Source organism: Saimiri boliviensis, chromosome 14 (genome assembly GCF_048565385.1).
Source record: "Saimiri boliviensis isolate mSaiBol1 chromosome 14, mSaiBol1.pri, whole genome shotgun sequence".
Lineage (NCBI taxonomy): Eukaryota > Metazoa > Chordata > Mammalia > Primates > Cebidae > Saimiri > Saimiri boliviensis.
In genome coordinates this window covers 19,910,837-19,927,310 of record NC_133462.1, presented here as the reverse complement: position 1 = coordinate 19,927,310, position 16,474 = coordinate 19,910,837, and the positions used below count along the sequence as shown (strand labels likewise).

The 16,474-nt window shown below is 54.9% G+C and overlaps 3 protein-coding genes across 6 annotated transcripts; 2 read left to right on the top strand and 1 right to left on the bottom strand.

Annotated features, from left to right (window-relative positions):
• Window positions 1-371: 371 nt before the first annotated feature.
• OVOL3 (ovo like zinc finger 3) lies at window positions 372-3,875 on the top strand. Its single transcript, XM_010347972.3, has 4 exons — window positions 372-961; window positions 1,036-1,100; window positions 2,930-3,134; window positions 3,622-3,875. The coding sequence occupies exons 1-4, from the start codon at window positions 868-870 to the stop codon at window positions 3,864-3,866; spliced, it is 609 nt and encodes a 202-aa protein (XP_010346274.1). The 5' UTR covers window positions 372-867; the 3' UTR covers window positions 3,867-3,875.
• A 2-nt stretch (window positions 3,876-3,877) lies between these two features.
• On the bottom strand, window positions 3,878-5,446 carry POLR2I (RNA polymerase II subunit I). 2 transcript variants are annotated; one of them, XM_003937395.4, is made up of 6 exons: window positions 4,963-5,047; window positions 4,824-4,878; window positions 4,507-4,580; window positions 4,345-4,419; window positions 4,185-4,236; window positions 3,878-3,986 (listed from the first exon to the last, which is right to left on the bottom strand). In XM_003937395.4, the coding sequence occupies exons 1-6, from the start codon at window positions 5,019-5,021 to the stop codon at window positions 3,924-3,926; spliced, it is 378 nt and encodes a 125-aa protein (XP_003937444.1). In that variant the 5' UTR covers window positions 5,022-5,047; the 3' UTR covers window positions 3,878-3,923. The 2 variants fall into 2 exon arrangements, with proteins under 2 accessions (XP_003937444.1, XP_039321813.2); XM_039465879.2 differs by lacking the exon at window positions 4,824-4,878 and having other exon boundaries at window positions 4,963-5,446.
• TBCB (tubulin folding cofactor B) lies at window positions 5,076-16,042 on the top strand. 3 transcript variants are annotated; one of them, XM_074386515.1, is made up of 6 exons: window positions 5,076-5,158; window positions 6,173-6,316; window positions 11,527-11,623; window positions 12,329-12,520; window positions 15,549-15,621; window positions 15,766-16,042. In XM_074386515.1, exons 2-6 carry the CDS (start codon window positions 6,212-6,214, stop codon window positions 15,878-15,880), a joined length of 582 nt encoding a protein of 193 aa, XP_074242616.1. In that variant the 5' UTR covers window positions 5,076-5,158; window positions 6,173-6,211; the 3' UTR covers window positions 15,881-16,042. The 3 variants fall into 3 exon arrangements, with proteins under 3 accessions (XP_074242616.1, XP_003937443.1, XP_010346272.1); XM_003937394.4 differs by lacking the exon at window positions 5,076-5,158 and adding an exon at window positions 5,591-5,810; XM_010347970.2 differs by lacking the exon at window positions 5,076-5,158 and adding an exon at window positions 5,932-5,991.
• Window positions 16,043-16,474: the final 432 nt, after the last annotated feature.

Genomic DNA, 16,474 nt, shown 5'->3' with positions numbered 1-16,474 from the left:
ATTAGCCAGGTGTGGTGGTGTGGTAGTGCATGCCTGTAGTACCAGCTACTTGAGAGGCTGAGGCAGGAGAATTGCTTGAACCTGGGAGGTGGAGGTTCCAGTGAGCCAAGATCTCGCCACTGCACTCCAGCCTGGGCGACAAGAGTGAAACTCCATCTCCCTTTTACTTTCCAGACTGTGAGGAGAGGGAGTATTGTCCCACGTAGTCACTAAGAGCTAGATTATTAACAAACTAGAATTTTAGTGCCTGCTACACCTGAATAGTGCTTCTGGCTGAATGTTAGCCCTGGGAGTCTGAAGATCAGAGAGGTGAGGTGTCCTGCCTGAGGATGCACAGCCTAGATCCTCATTTTGCCCTGATCTATCTGGATCTGGTGTCTTCCCTGTACCCTATAGAGCAGGGCAATCACAGCAGGGGGCCCCTTCTGTGTCCTCAGACAGCTGCTGTGATTTGAATAACCAGGCGGGCTGCTGGTTGTCCCCTGGTGACTGATTTGCCTGGCAAACAGACCCTCAACCCCTGGGAGACACTCGGCCCCCATGGGGCCATGCTTCCTCTCTCCATCCCAAAGAGCTCCCCAGGCCTGGTCTCCCCTTTCCTGGCCCGGCTTGGTGGTCCTAGTGCTTGTTCACCTCTGAAAGCTGGACAGTTCCCTCTGAAACCTAGGAGAAGAAGGCAGGTCCCCAGGCAGGGGTAACCCAAGCCAACTTAGTCCACTCCCAGGTCCAGTCAGGAAATTTGCATGAAGAAAATGAGGCTCCTCTGAGGCTTTCCCTCCTTTCCTACCAGCGATAGTCATCCTGGGGCTGAGGTCTGATAGCAGGTAGAAGAGGCAGCCCCTGCGCGTGGAGAGCCTTCCTGAGGGGATGCCCCGTGCCTTCCTGGTCAGGAGTCGGCGTCCACAGCCACCCAACTGGGGCCACCTGCCTGACCAGCTCCGGGGAGATGCCTATATCCCAGGTGGGTCACCCACCGTGCCTGGAGGTAAGGAGCGGGGGAGACGAAAAGCATCACCATTCAGCTTCTCTCCTCAGATTGCAGCAGCCTGGTGGGGCCACCAGCGCAACAGTCATCCAGTGTCAGAGATCCGTGGGCAGCGGTGAGTATGGAGCTGGCCCGCAAAGCCAGCTGTTTCGCCCCTGCCTGCTCTCAGCCTTAATAAAGCTGACGGCCTCTTCCTCCCCAGGCCCATTTGCACAAGCCCTCATGCCTCAGGACCTGTCCACCTCTGCTTCTCTCTGTTGGGAATGCCTCTCCTTTCTTAGTAGTGAGCTCTCTACTGTTAGGTCCCACCCTAGGCACCTAACAGGGTGGGCAGCCACAGGGACCTCTCTGTCCAGGAGGGCAGAACAAGATTCAACCCCACATGTGGATGATCTGCCTTATGTCAGAACATGGGAGAAGGTGACAAGAGTGTGATGGGAGATAAGGGCTATTTCAGCTGTGCATGCATTAGAGGAAGGAAAGTGCCAGCTGGAATGTATGTTCATGAGAGCCAGGCACTATTCCAGACACGGGGTTTTATATTCAGCAGGAATAAGACAAAAATTCACAAATGATGGAGTTTGTATTCTGGTGGGGGCTGCAGGTATAGACAATAAAATTAGCCAGCTGTGGTGGCTCACACCTGTAATCACAGCACTTTGGGAGGCCAAGGCAGGTGGATCACTTGGGGTCAGGAGTTCGAGACCAGCCTGGCCGTGTTGTAACTTTGGTCTCTACTAAAATTACAAAAAGTAGCCAGGCATGGTGGCACGTGCCTGTAATCCCAGCTACTTGGGAGGCTGAGGCAGGAGAATCTCTTGAACCTGGGAGGCGGAGTCTGCAGTGCACCGAGATAGTGCCACTGCACTCCAGCCTGGGCAATAGAGTGAGACTCTGTTTCAAAAAAATATATAGGCTGGGCGCGGTGGCTCAAGCCTATAATCCCAGCACTTTGGGAGGCCAAGGCGGGTGGATCTCGAGGTCAAGAGATCGAGACCATCCTGGTCAATATGGTGAAACCCTGTCTCTACTAAAAATACAAAGAATTAGCTGGGCATGGTGGCGCGTGCCTGTAATCCCAGCTACTGAGGAGGCTGAGGCAGGAGAATTGCTTGAACCCAGGAGGCAGAGGTTGCGGTGAGCCGAGATCACGCCATTGCACTCCAGCCTGGGTAACAAAAGTGAAACTCCGTCTCAAAAAAAAAAAAAAAAAAAAAAAAATATATATATATATATATATATATATAAATTAGCCAGGCATGATAGCATACGCCTGTAAGTCCAGCTCCTCAGGAGGCTGAGGCGGGAGAATCAATTGAACCTGGAGGCAGGGGTTGCAGTGAGCTGACATTGTGCCACTGCATTCCAGCCTGGGCAACACAGTGAGACTCCATCTCTAAAAAAAAATAAAAATAAAAAAGACAATAAAATTAGGTGCACAGGCATAGTGGCTCACGCCTGTAATCCCAGCACTTCACAAGGCCAAGATGGGTGGGCTGCTTGAGGTCAGGAGTTAAAGACCAGCCTGGCCAACATGGTGAAACCCTATCTTTGTGACAAATACAAAAATTAGCTGGGCATGGTAGTCTATGCCTGTAATCCCAGCTACTGGGGAGGATGAGGCACAAGAATCACTTGCACCTGGGAGGCAGAGGTTGCAGTGAACTGAGATTGAGATCACAGCACTGACCTCCAGCCTGAGTGACAGAGCAAGACTCTCAAAAAAAAAAAAAAATTCATGTCACATGGGAAGATGGGACTTGGCATGGAGAAGGGCCATGGGATACTGAGGGAAGGCCCTGGAGAGTGGCAGGTACACATGCTAATCACTGTCTCTGCCTTCCTAAATCCTCTATGGCTCTGGGCACTCGGTACTCATTTGCAGAGTAACGAAGGGTGGGCAGGGTCCAACCATAGGGGCTAATAACTCCCACATCCCTCCAGCAGCCCACACAGGGCAACCTGACCTCTGCTCCCAGGGGCCCAGGGACGCTGGGCTGCCCACTCTGCCCTAAGGCCTTCCCTCTGCAGCGCATGCTGACTCGGCACCTCAAGTGCCACAGCCCTGTGCGCCGCCACCTGTGCCGCTGTTGTGGCAAGGGCTTTCATGACGCCTTCGATCTCAAGCGCCACATGAGGACGCACACTGGTGAGCAGTGGTAGGGACAGGAAAAGGCTGCTGGGCCCAAGGTGGGGATGGAAGGAAATGGAGAGAGGTGCTGGGATGTGGAATGTCCAGGGTTTGTGTATGTGGGGCGTGGGGACTCCAGACATAATGTCCCTTGGACCCCAGCAGGTGGGTGTAAGGTGGCACCAAGATAGGGGCATGGCAAGGGATGCAGAGTGCAGACAGATGTGGGTTATATGATTCAGGCTCCAGATCCGAGGGCAAGGGAAGGCCTCTCTCTCTGTCCCCCAGGAGAGGGAACATCCTGGTGAAGGAAGGTGGGGAAACAGGTGTCTAGCCCATGTCTGCACTGGGTAGGGGCAGCACATGGTGGGTCATGGGTGGAAGAATCTGAAGAGCTTAGAATAGGGACTGGAAATGCTCAATGCTGTAAAAAAGGTGGGGGTGCTTTAGTCCAGAGCCCATTGCCCTTCCTGTCCAGCCCTCTCCTCTGTGCCCACCTGTGCAGGGATCCGGCCTTTCCGCTGCAGTGCTTGCGGGAAAGCGTTTACGCAGCGCTGCTCCCTGGAAGCTCATCTTGCTAAGGTGCATGGGCAGCCAGCCAGCTACGCTTACCGTGAGCGCCGCGAAAAGCTGCACGTGTGCGAGGATTGCGGTTTTACCAGCTCCCGGCCAGAGGCCTACGCACAGCACCGTGCCCTGCATCGCGCAGCCGGATACCCCATGCCAGTGTCCTCCCCACGAGGCAAATAAACACAGGAAACTCGCACATGGAATCTGGTGTTAATTACACTCGGTGGAGAGGTGAGGTCACTCGGTCCAGCGGTGGCCGCAGTGTGGGGCCGTGCACACGTAGTACAGACGCATGGCGTCCTGGCAGAAAGGATGCATGGTTAGCAAAGTTCTGAACCCAGCAGCGCCTCACCCCAAAAGAACAGGTAAGAGAACTTCCCCAATAGGTAAGGGTCCGGCCCAGGATTTAAGAAACGGAGGGACACCCATATTGATATCACCACCCCTGGGAAGGACCAAGCAAGCCCCAGATACTTAGAATGCCCTCGTGCCACTTACCTCAGCCCGGGCACTGTGTGACTGGAAGAACACAGCCTCCTTGTGGCCACACCTGAGGGGATGGGAGCTCAGTCATTGGGAGCTTGACACCCTGCCCTCCTCCCTTCGCCCAGTGAGGACAAGCTTCACTTTCCCTCCCCAGCACCAGCTGAGCGCTCACTTCTGGCACGGGTGGTCCTCGGTCCGCGGCAACGTGGGGTCCTGGGACACGTCGGCGATAATCTGGGTTAGTTCGCTGCAGGGACGCGGGGGTGCATAATTAGGCTTAGACCCGGCCTCCAGAGCTAACACCCCCGCCCCCAGCTCCGGGACCGCCACTCACTCCACTTCGTGCGTGATCTTGTTGACATAGATGCAGCTGTTGTCGGCCTCCTGCTGGTAATCACAGTTCCGGCACTGCGAGAAGGCGAGTGTAGGGGAAAAGGGGTCACGGAGGGATTCCGGATGAGACTGGGAGGGGAGGGCAGGATGATCCCGGAAGGTATGACGACGGGACGGGCTCTTTAGGGATGAACAGGAGAGTCGGGATAACTTGGGGTGCAGCAGGGGGCAAAGAGGGAGTTGGGTCACACAGGCAGGGGCCAGGGCGGGGCCACACTGGGAACAGGTGGACCAGCCGGGGAAGACCCGGGCGCTCACCGCGTAGAGCAGAATGCGGTTCTCCTTGTCTTCCTTGGGGTATAGCATGTTGTTACTGTGGGGAGGGAGAGGTGCTAAGGGGTCAGTCCTGGAGCCATTCCTCACCCCCTTTCCACATCACCCGCTCCCTCAGCCTCACCATTCCTGGCAGAAGCGAATCCCCACGAAACCCGGCTCGTAGGTCCCGTCGGGCTCCATGGCGACGCGCAGCCCGCCTAACCTTCTGCGCTTGCTCCGCCGCGCTACAGGTCGCCGGAGGGGCCAGGCCTAGTTGCTTCGCCAGAAGAAGGCAGTGCTGCGCACACGTGCTGTATCTCCCTTCTCTCCGCGCAAAGGTTTCATTGCTTGCTTCAGTCTTTTGATATCCTAGAGTAATTGCTTCCATTTTTTGGGCATCGCCGCCTCAGTTTACAGAATAGTATGGATCTGGCGTCAGAGCCAGGAAAACGATGAGCATCGTAAGCTGCATAACGCTGAGCACCCAGGGCAAAAGCCACAGAGCTTGCATGGCCAAAGGCCAGTGCGCATGCGCGAGTTTACACCGCGCGGACGCAGAGAGCTCTTGCCAGTTCTTCCTCCTGGCTACAGTCTTCGCCCCCAGTTCTGGCAGTTTCCGGGCCGCTATTGAAAGAACCGTGAACTCTGGGAAGCCTCTAGGGATTGGCTGGGGCCGGCCCAGGAATACGGAGAGCTCGCTTCCTGGCAGTGGGGAAGGGAGGCGGCGATTGGCGGACGCTCCTGGCAGGGGAGCGCGCATTGGTCAGGCCTGGAGCAGGGGGCGGGGCTGCTAGCCCAGCAGCGGCGGCGACTGCGGCTGCGGAGCGGGTGTGAGGCGGCTGGACCGCGTTGCGGGCCCAGGCAGGGCGCGGCAAGATGGAGGTGACGGGGGTGTCGGCGCCCACGGTGACCGTTTTCATCAGCAGCTCCCTCAATACCTTCCGCTCCGAGAAGCGGTACAGCCGCAGCCTCACAATCGCTGAGTTCAAGGTGTGGCCGTGGGGGCGGGTCCGGAGGGGCGGGGCGAAGAAATGGGGGGGTTTCCCGGAGAGGTGGTGGGGAGGGGCCGGGGAGCTACGGGGCGGGGCCGGAGGTGATCCCAAGCGCTGAGGCTAGGGACCGGGTCGCGGCGAGGCGGGGCGTAGAGAACCCGAGATTGCAGAGACGAGGGGTGGGGCCAGCGAAAAATCCAGTGGTCCAGAGGGCGGGACAAGGGGGGGGCCAAGAGATGAGGAGCTGGGCCCAGTAGGTCCTGACTGGGGGGTCTTTTGGAGGAACAGGGGTGTGGAGACGGTGATTGATGCAAGGGGCGGGGCCCCTGGCCACCTTCTCACCCTGCCCCCTCCTTGCAGTGTAAACTGGAGTTGCTGGTGGGCAGCCCTGCTTCCTGCATGGAATTGGAGCTGTATGGAGTTGACGATAAGTTCTACAGCAAGCTGGATCAAGAGGATGCACTGCTGGGCTCCTACCCTGTAGATGACGGCTGCCGCATCCATGTGAGGACTCCTTAACTGGGACACTCCCCCCCCAGCCCTCCGCAACCCCCTCGCCACCATTCATTTGGTTATTCAACAGATACTTGCTGGGTTTTGCCCTGAGTGATACCCAGGATAGGTCCTGCCCTCCTGGGGCTTCCAGTGCAGCCTGACAAGAGACAGACCCATCACTAGACAGGGACAGCCTAGAGTGGTCTGGGCTGGGATCAGGAAATCACAGGGGACTGGGGCCACCCAGAAGAGGTGCCTGACTCCACCTGGGAGAATCAGAGAGGGCTTCCTGGAGGAAGGGATGTCTGAGCTGAGACCTGAAGGATGAGGAAAGGGTGAGTTAAGAGAAAGAGGTGGAAAGGAGGGAGCAGGGTGTACAGAGGCCTGAAATGTGAGGTAGGTCACAGTGAGTGACCATGCTGGACAGCTTGGGAGAAACCGGAACACAGAGAACCTCTCTGTGTGTCCGCTCACCATGTCCTTTCTATCGTTTTTGCTTTTTTGAGACAGAGTCTCACTTTGTCGCCCAGGCTGGAGTGGCGTGCAGTGCCACGATCTGGGCTCACTGCAGCCTTCACCTCCTGGGTTCAAGCCATTCTCTTGCCCCAGCCTCTCGAGTAGCCAGGATTACAGGTGCCCGCCTAGCTAATTTTTGTATTTTTAGCAGAGACAGGTTTTCACCATGTCGGCCAGACTGGTCTGGAACTCCTGACCTCAGGTGATCAACTCACCTTGACCTACCAAAGTACTGGGATTACAGGCGTGAGCCACCGTGCCCGCCCCTTTCTGTCCTCATTCCCTCCCCACCTCACTCAGTCTGTAGCAGCTGTGTTGCTCCTTGCACAGCCCAGGTGAGCTGTGCCTCTGGATCCTTGGCCTGAATGGTTCTTTTGTCATATGCCTGCTCGGCCCACCTTTCCTTCTGGCCTTTATTTAAAGTGTCACCATTCTAGTGAAGCCTTCATTAGCCTCAGTGTAAATGTTCACCTCACCCCTTTCCCCTTCTTTGCTTTATTTTAGATTTTTGTATTTAGCACTAATTCTCCTCTGACACACTCTGGATTTTTCTCATTGGTCTGGTTTATTTACTGTGTCTCCCCCGATTTGAGTGCGCTGAGGGCAGAAATTTTGCTCATTCTAATTTCACTGCTGTGTCCCTAGCACTTAGAACAGTGCCTGGGACAGAGATAATACTCTGTGAATTGTTTTGTTTTGTTTTGTTTTTGAGACAGAGTTTGGTCTTGTGGCCCAGGCCGGAATGCAGTTGTGTGATCTCAGCTCACTGCAACCTCTGCCTCCCGGGTTCAAGTGATTCTCCTGCCTCAGCCTCCCAAGTAGTTGAGATTACAGGCATGCACCACCACGCCTGGCTAATTTTGTAAATTTGTATTTTTAGTAGAGATGGGTTTCACCATGTTGGCTAGGGTGGTCTCAAACTCCTGACCTCAAGTGATCCACCTGCCTTGGCCTCCCAAAGTGCTGGAATTACAGGCATGAGCCACCACTCCCAGCTCTTGAATCACTGTTGAATGATTAATTGAATCCCTAAAGTAATAGTGCAGGGATAATGTAATTGTCTCCATTTTGCAGAAGAGAAAACTTAACTTCGAGATAGATTTTTTAATTTTTTTATTTTTTTTATTTTTTTTGAGACAGAGTCTTTCTCTGTCACCCAGGCTGGAGTGCAATGGTGTGATCTCGGCTTACTGCAACCTCCGCCTCCTGGGTTCAAGTGATTTTCCTGCCTCAGCCTACCGAGTAGCTGAGATTACAGCTGTCCACCACTACGTCTGGCTAATTTTTGTATTTTTAGTAGAGATGGGGTTTCACCACGTTAGTCAGGCTGATCTTGAACTCCTGACCTCAGGTGATCCACCCGCCTAGGCCTCCCAAAGTGCTGGGATTACAGGCATGAGCCACTGCACCAGCCCCAGATTCACTTTCTTTTTCTTCCCTCAGGTTTATATGTACAAATAGCACAGGAGGACCCCAGCCCCATATAGACAGCAGCCCTGGGGAGGTCAGCCAGTCCTTCTGTCTTCACGTTGCGAGACAGATATCTACTCTGAAGCCTTTGTATGGGCCTGGGCACCTTTGGGAGTCTGAGCTGGAGGTGCAGCCTGAGCCTTGGTTTGATCCTTGGCCTGATCCTTGGCCTTGGCCTCTGGCTGGCACAGCATGAACCCCTTGCCAATGCAGGCACAAGCATGCTTCCCAAGCTTGGGGTGGGCAGTGTAGGCAAGTCCATTGAACTTGCATCTGACCCCTTTACGATCTTGGGTTTAACCTCCTTGGGCTTCACGGGGGCCTTGATAGGCTCAGCACCTGTACTCATGGCCCTGGCATTGTTGGCCTGCATCTTTTTTTTTGGAGATGGGAGTTCTGTCACCCAGGCTGGAGTGCAGTGGCACAATCTCAGCTCACTGCAACCTCAACCTCCTGGGTTCATGCAGTACTTCTGCCTCAGCCTCCCCAGTAGCTGGAACTACAGGTGTGCAGCACTATGCCGGCTAATTTTTGTATTTTTAGTGGAGCCGGGGTTTCACCATGTTGTTCAGGCTGGTCTCAAACTCCTGACCTCAAGTGATCCACCTGCCTTGGTCCCCCAAAGTGCTGGGATTATAGGCGTGAGCCACCGCGCCTGGCCGGCCTGCATCTCCTTTGGGCCCTTCTTGTGTTTCTTGGCAAAGTGCATGTTCCTCAGAAACTTGGGGTCCACCCCCTTAAGAGATTCATATCTTTGTGATCGGGGTTTCTTGAAACCATTTCTCTGCCATTTTGGGGACTGGATGTGTGTTGTGGTTCTTGGACTTGGCCAGGTCTGCACCTTAAGCCGTGGTTCCCACAGCACCTGGAACTGGAAGAGCCCAGAGTTTACTTTCTTAAGGGTGGCTGTCAGTAGTACTTTGACCCCAGTTTGAATGACTCCAGGGGTCATTGTGTCTGGAAAAGTGCTGCTTTTTTCTCTCATTGAATCAGTAACTGTTCATTGCCCATCCGTGTTATTCCCATGGGCATAGTTAGGACTGTATCTGAGAAGGTCCAGGGTATGAGGTAGATGTTGGCTAAATGACCAGAGGACAGAATGTGAAGGGTCAGTGGAGACAGGCTGTGTAGGAGATCATGGAGCTGGGAGACCCTATCCTGGGGTACCTGCTGCATCAGTGAGGTCTGGGAGGACATCCTGGAGGCGGTGCTACCAGAGCAGAGACACGAAGAATAAAAAGAATTGACCCTCAGGCCGGGCACAATGGTTCATGCCTGTCATCCCAGCGCTTTGGGAGGCTGAGGTGGGCAGATCACCTGAGGTCAGGAGTTTGAGACCAGCCTGGCCAACATAGTGAAACCCCATTTCTACTAAAAATACAAAAAATTAGCTGAGCATGGTGGCGGGTGCCTGTAATCCCAGCTACTCAGGAGGCTGAGGCAGGAGGATCACTTGAACCCAGGAGGCAGAGGTTGCAGTGAGCCCAGATGGCGTCACTGTGCGTCAGTCTGGGTGATAGAGCGAGATCCTGTCTTACCAAAAAAAAAAAAAAAAAGAGTTAACTGAAGAGGGGGAAAGGGTACTCCCGGAGTGGGGCACAGAACAGCAAACACTCCGAGGCGGGAGGGAGCGCAGTGGGGATTAAGAGAGGTCACTTCTGCGCCCAGACAGCGTGGAGGCTGGTGGGGGACTCTGACCTGGCTCCAGTGTTCACAGACCCCTCTGGCTATGTGTAGGGCGCAGATGGGAGGACAAGAAGGGGAGCGAGAGCAGGAGGGGCAGCGGTGCGAGTCCGGGTAAGGGGACGAGGCCCGGGTCTCTGGGTCAGGCCTCTGCTGGGGTCAGAGCCACCCTGGGCGGCTGAAGCTGAGGGATGCAAGTGTTGAGGCATAGGCGGAGGCATCCTTGAGCAAGATTGCACACCTGGGAGGTTCAGGTACACACAGACCTCCCCGGCCGCTCAAGGAAGTTGTCACAGAGGTGGGGTCTCCAGGGAAATTTTACTTTTTCTAAAACCCTTTTTCTCTTTATAAATATCACCCATATTCATTGTTTAAAATATCCGAACTTTCTATTTGTGAAAATTCTCGACATAGTGGAAATTCTCAGGGTTGCTCGATGCGGAGATAAAGCTCATTCCTACTTCCATGTTAGCCCAGTGGCTTGGGCCAGATGCTTCGGGGTGTTCCTTGGACCCTCTCTCTCCTTCACCCCCACATCCACTGTCTCAGCAAATCCTGTCGGCTCCACCTACAAAAACTTCCCTGACCCTAGTCCAGCCTCCATCCTTCCCCCAACCTCACCATCCCGGCAGCTTCCTCCATGCCCTCCCCACTCCCCATCTCAGCCAGAGGGAGCCTGGGACCACCTGAGTCAGGCCAGGGCCCTCCTGGCTCAGAGCCTTGCCCTAGCAGCAGCTAGCTCCAGGTAAATATCAAAGTCTAGGCCAGGTGCGGTGGCTCATGCCTATAATCACAGCACACTGGGAGGCAGCGGCGGGAGGAACACTTGAGGTCAGGAGTTCAAGACCAGCCGCGCTTTGGCGTTTCACAGGTCACAGCCACGCTCTGGCGTTTCACAGGTCACAGCCACGCTCTGGTGTTACTCAGGTCGTAGCCGCGCTCTGGTGTTTCTCAGGTCACAGCTGCACTCTGGTGTCTCTCAGGTCATAGCCGCGCTCTGGTGTTTCGTAGGTACCTGTTCCTTTGCAGTTGACCTTCTCGCAGCACAGTGAGCACAGCTTGAGGGCAGGGCGAGTCTGTTTTTTTGCACAGTATCCCCAGCAGGAGGCCCAGATGGGTGCCTGGGAGCTCAGAAGCCAGTGACTGAATGGATACTGGGAGCAGAACAGGAAGAGATGCTCTGGGGCCTGAGGCTGGGGCCAGCTTAGGAGAGTCTCAGAGGCCCAGTGAGGAGATGTGCCAGGCGGAGGGGTGTGGCCAAGGCCTGAGCTCTGTCAGTTGAGCTTCATGATTTTGGTGACATTGATGGCAGCATGTGGGGGACTTCTGGGAACAGAGGCAGCCTCCAGGAGTTTGGATGGGGGTGAGGAAGGAGAGGTGGCCAGTGTATGTACCTACTTCTACCTTCTACCAGGCTCAGGAGAGGAGAGAAGGCCATAGCAGGGGCGAGGGAGAGGAATGTGTTTTCCGAGATAGGAGATGCTGACATCCCTGCACCCAGGCCTCCCTGGCCAGACCCTGATCCCCACCGAGCCCCTCCCCTCACGCAGGTCATTGACCACAGCGGCGCCCGCCTTGGTGAGTATGAGGACGTGTCCCGGGTGGAGAAGTACACCATCTCACAAGAAGCCTACGACCAGAGGCAAGGTACGGGCAGGTGGGCGTCGAGGGGGGTGTGGGGGCCAGAGGGAGAATGTGCATGCAGTGGGCAGGCAAGTAGACAGGGCCGCTGCAGGGAGGCCAGTGGTGTGGGCAGCGGGGCTGGAGGTCAGGGGGATTTAAGGGTAAGGCTGGGAGTGGGGGCTGGCGGGGGCCTGGGGTGGGAACCAGAGCTAGGAGGTGTCCAGGTGTAGGCAGTCAGACATGGTGAGTGGAGGACCGGGAAAGTGGAGGGGGTGAGGGGTAGGTGTGGGGGCTGGGTGTTGGAGCACTCGGGGTCAGATAGGAACATGTAGAGGGCGGGACAGGCGGGCTGTGAGTGGACAGAGTGGCAGTCAGTGAGGGCACCTGAGATGGATCAGAGTGTTGGGAATCCTGGGGCCTCAGTCGGGGAGGAGGGCGGAGGAGGAAGGCAGGATGTAAGGGTGGCTGTGGCTGAAGACGTGAGAGCATGGGTCCTGTGGCAAGGTGGGGGATGCCAGCCACACCCCTTCCGTTTCTGGGTTATGAGGGGGCCCCGGAGTCCTAGGAAAGGCTGAGACTGCATTGGGAGACTTGGGGCTTGGGTGACAGCCCTTTGTCACCTGGAAGAGAGAGTTCCTCTATGAATGGGCCCCTCATGGGTGGAGCGTCATTGTGTTAGGCCAGAGGCCCAGCCGACACCCCAACTGACCCAGCCCCCTCCACCCACAGACACGGTCCGCTCCTTCCTGAAGCGCAGCAAGCTCGGCAGGTACAACGAGGAGGAGCGGGCGCAGCAGGAGGCCGAGGCTGCCCAGCGCCTCGCCGAGGAGAAGGCCCAGGCCAGCTCCATCCCAGTGGGCAGCCGCTGTGAGGTGCGGGCAGCGGGGCAGTCCCCTCGCCGGGGCACCATCATGTATGTAGGTGCGTGGCAAGGCTGGAGGGAACGCTGTGCGTGCAGAGGAGCCTCATGCTCTGCCTTGGGGTGCTGGGTGGGGGGCTTGAAACTATCTCAGTCTCTGGAGTAGGCGGACCCATCTGCCGACACTGACCTCCAGAGTGTTTGTGGAGGGAAGTGGGAGGCACAGGTGGAGTCATCTGTCCGGCGAGGGAGGAAGCAGGCCAGTCTTGCGAACTGTGCAGCTTGGAAGCGCAGGGCACAGTGTCAGTCGCTGCCGGGAAACGGGGTGACCAGGAGTGAGGGGAACGCAGGGGCTGTGAGCCCAGAGGAAGCACCTGAGGGCTGGGAGCTTCTGAAGGAAAGGGGGCAGCAGCCAGGTGAAAAGAGGGGAAGAGTTCCCAGGAGTAGCCGGTGCAGTTGAGCAGGAGGTCCATCGGGGAAGGGGAGCGGAGGAGAGGGGAGAAGTGAGGTCAGGGCATGGGCAGGGGGACGTCACAGTGGAAAGCAGGGTGGATTTTTTAAAAAAGAGCAGGCCAGGCATGATGGCTCATGCCTGTAATCTCAGCACTGTGGGAGGATGAGGTGGGAGGCTTGCTTGACCCGGAGTTGGAGGTTACAGTGAGCTATGATTGTGTAGTCATTGCATCCCAGCCTGGGCACCAGAGAAATACCCTGTCTCCAAAAAAAAAAGGCTGGGTGCAGGGGCTCACACCTATAATCCCAGCACTTTGGGAGGCTGAGACAGGAGGATCACTTGAACCCAGGAGTTTGGGACCAGCCTGGGCAACATAGTGAGACCCGAATCTGTAACCAAAAAAAAATGCCACAAAACTTTAGTCAAGTGTGGTGGTGAGCACCTATAGGTGCCCTAGCTACTTGGGAGGCTGAGGTGGAGAAGGGCTTGAGCCTGGGAGGTGAGGCTGCAGGGAACTATGATCACACCCCTGCACTGCAGCCTGGGCGACAGAGCAAGACCCTGTCTCAAAAAATAATGAATGAATAAATAAAAAAGATTCAGGGGGGTACGTGTGTATTGTTATACGGGAGTGTTGCATGCTAATGTGGGGGGACTGGGCTTCTAGCATGTCCATGACCCAAATTGTGAGCATTGTACCCAGTAGGGAATTTTTCAAGCCTCAACACCCTCCCCGCTTCTGGCATCCCCACTGTCTGCTATTTCCATCTTTATGCCCGTGTGTACCCATCCCCCAGTCATCTGCAGCCACTGATGTATATTCTGTCTCTAATTTGCCGATTCTGGATGTTTCATGGAAATAGGATCATGCAATCTCTGGCCTTTTGTGACTGGCCACCTCTACTGAGCAGAAACATTTTCAAGTTTCATTCATGTCACACGTGTGTCACTGTTGCCAGATAGTACTGCGTTGTACACATATGCCACATGTTGTTTATTCGATCATCAGTTAGTGGACATTAGGGTCATTTCTACTTTTTTTTTTCCCTAATTTGAAACAGGGTCTATCTGTTGCCCAGGCTGGAATGCAGTGGCGCAGTCTCAGCCACTTCAGCTTTCACCTCCTGGGCTCAAGCCATCCTCCCACGTCGGCCTCCTGAGTAGCTGGGACTATAGGCATTCATCACCCTGGCTACAGTTTTGCGGTTTTTTTTATAGAGATGGGGTTTTGTCATGTGGCCCAGGCTGGTCTCAAACTCCTCCTGCTCAAGTGATCTTCCCACCTTAGCCCCCTAAAATGCTGGGATTACAGGCTAAGTCACCATGCTTGGCCTGAACATTCTTGTATAAATTTCTCAGCTCACTGCAACCTCCGCCTCCCGGGTTCAAGGGATTCTCCAAGTAGCTGGGATTACAGGCGTGTGTCACCACACCCAGCTAATTTTTGTATTTTTAGTAGAGATGGGGTATCATCGTGCTGGCCAGGATGGTCTTAATCTCCTGACCTTGTGATCCACCTGCCTTAGCCTCCCAGAGTGCTGGGATTGCAGGCATGAGCCACTACACTTGGCCCCCCCCTTTTTTTTTCTCTTTGAGATGTAGTCTCACTTTGCTGTCTAGGCTAGAGTACAGTGGAGCAATCTCGGCACACTGCAACCTCCGCCTGCCGAGTTCAAGTGATTCTCCTGCTTGAGCCTCACGAGTAGCTGGGACTACAGGCGTGCGCCACCACACCCAGCTAATTTTTTGTATTTTCAGTAGAGACAGGGTTTCACTGTGTTAGCCAGGATGGTCTTGATCTCCTGACCTCATGATCCACCCACCTTGGCCTCCCAAAGTGCTGGGATTACAGGCATGAGCCACCGCGCCCAGTCCGTATGTGGGTTGTTTTTTTTTTTTAAGATGGGGTTTCACCCTGATGGCCAGGCTGGTCTTGAACTCCTGACCTCAGGTGATCCACCCACCTTGGCCTCCCAAAGTGCTAGGATTACAGGCGTGAGCCACCGCTCCCGGCCAGTATGTGGTTTTTTGAGAAGGGTGTGTTCATATTCTTTGGCCATGATCGTGGCTCACCACAGCCTCAGCTTCCTGTTGCCCACTTTTTAATGGGATTATTTCCCTTTTTTTTTTTTTTTTGGTATTGAGTTCTTTGACTTCCTTATATATTCCTCTGCCTGCTTTTTCACTGGGATGCTGTCTTTTGTTGCTGAATTGTGGATTAGTTTGCTAACAAAGTACCACGCACTGGGCGAGTTAAACAAAAGAAATTTATTTCTCACAGTAATGGAGGCTGGAAGTTTAAGATAAAGCAGGTTTGATTTATTCGGAAGCCTCTCTCCCTGGCAGTGCAGCAGCGCCATCCCCGTAGGTTTTTACAAAGACCTCACTGGCTAGTATCTTCACCCAGGGAATAGGGGGCAGGGGTGGGAGCAGGGACACCAGGGAAGTGGCTACCATATTAGTCTGGGCAGGGGATGGAGGTGGTCCTAGTGGTAGCAGTGGAGGTAGCAAGAATCGGTTTTCACCAAGACAGGCTTTTACTCAATGGACAGGCACAGATCCAGGATGATCCTGAAATTTCATGGGGATTTCTTCTGTGTCCAGCAGTTTCATGGGGATTTCTCTTCTGTGGGCAGGTCTCACAGATTTCAAGCCTGGCTACTGGATTGGCGTCCGCTATGATGAGCCACTGGGGAAAAACGATGGCAGGTAACAAGCATTCCCACTCAGGTGTCTGTGCGTGCGTCTGTGTGTAAGTCCATGCGTGCTGTTGGCTGCGCTGCCCATGCCAGCATCTGGAGTGGAGCCATGTGAGGGTCCTCAGACCACATCCACCCCCATCCTGCCTTGCAGTGTGAATGGGAAACGCTACTTTGAATGCCAGGCCAAGTACGGCGCCTTCGTCAAGCCAGCAGTCGTGACAGTGGGGGACTTCCCGGAGGAGGACTATGGGTTGGACGAGATGTGACACCCCAGGAATTCCCCCGCTCCAGCTCATAACTCGGCCACTCACTGCCCCTCCTGTGTGTGCCCATGGCCCTCTTCCTCTGACCCCATTTTAATTTTATTCATTTCTCCTCTGCCGTTGATTTTTGAGACTCATGCATTAAATTCACTAGAAACCTGGAAAGTGTTTGGAGGACTTGATTTGGAGACCCACAGGGTTGCTGGGTAAATAGTGGCCCTTCAGTATCAGGGGCCAGCCTCCATCTCCTTATATATTGCTACTACCCCATCTTATCATTCCCACCTCATCTGCTATGGCTACCAGGAAGAAGGGAAAGGGAGAGGATATTCTTTGACTTTAAAAACTATGTACGGCCGGGCGCGGTGGCTCAAGCCTGTAATCCCAGCACTTTGGGAGGCCGAGGCGGGTGGATCACGAGGTCAAGAGATCGAGACCATCCTGGTCAACGTGGTGAAACCCCGTCTCTACTAATAAGACAAAAAATTAGCTGGGCATGGTGGCACGTGCCTGTAATCCCAGCTACTCAGGAGGCTGAGGCAGGAGAATTGCCTGAACCCAGGAGGCGGAGGTTGCGGTGAGCCGAGATCGCGCCAT

What these genes read in the sequence shown, in the direction of transcription:
- OVOL3 (XM_010347972.3), top strand. Translation starts at nt 868, where the DNA reads ATGCCCCGTGCCTTCCTGGTCAGGAGTCGGCGTCCACAGCCACCCAAC. An exon ending in GGGAGATGCCTATATCCCAG is followed by an intron (nt 962 to 1,035) that starts GTGGGTCACCCA and finishes TTCTCTCCTCAG; the next exon opens with ATTGCAGCAGCCTGGTGGGG. An exon ending in TCAGAGATCCGTGGGCAGCG is followed by an intron (nt 1,101 to 2,929) that starts GTGAGTATGGAG and finishes ACATCCCTCCAG; the next exon opens with CAGCCCACACAGGGCAACCT.
- POLR2I (XM_039465879.2), bottom strand. Translation starts at nt 5,208, where the DNA reads ATGGAAGCAATTACTCTAGGATATCAAAAGACTGAAGCAAGCAATGAA. An exon ending in AAGATCACGCACGAAGTGGA is followed by an intron (nt 4,420 to 4,506) that starts GTGAGTGGCGGT and finishes GCGTCCCTGCAG; the next exon opens with CGAACTAACCCAGATTATCG. An exon ending in GAGGACCACCCGTGCCAGAA is followed by an intron (nt 4,237 to 4,344) that starts GTGAGCGCTCAG and finishes CCATCCCCTCAG; the next exon opens with GTGTGGCCACAAGGAGGCTG.
- TBCB (XM_003937394.4), top strand. Translation starts at nt 5,697, where the DNA reads ATGGAGGTGACGGGGGTGTCGGCGCCCACGGTGACCGTTTTCATCAGC. An exon ending in GGGCACCATCATGTATGTAG is followed by an intron (nt 12,521 to 15,548) that starts GTGCGTGGCAAG and finishes TTCTGTGGGCAG; the next exon opens with GTCTCACAGATTTCAAGCCT. An exon ending in CTGGGGAAAAACGATGGCAG is followed by an intron (nt 15,622 to 15,765) that starts GTAACAAGCATT and finishes CCTGCCTTGCAG; the next exon opens with TGTGAATGGGAAACGCTACT.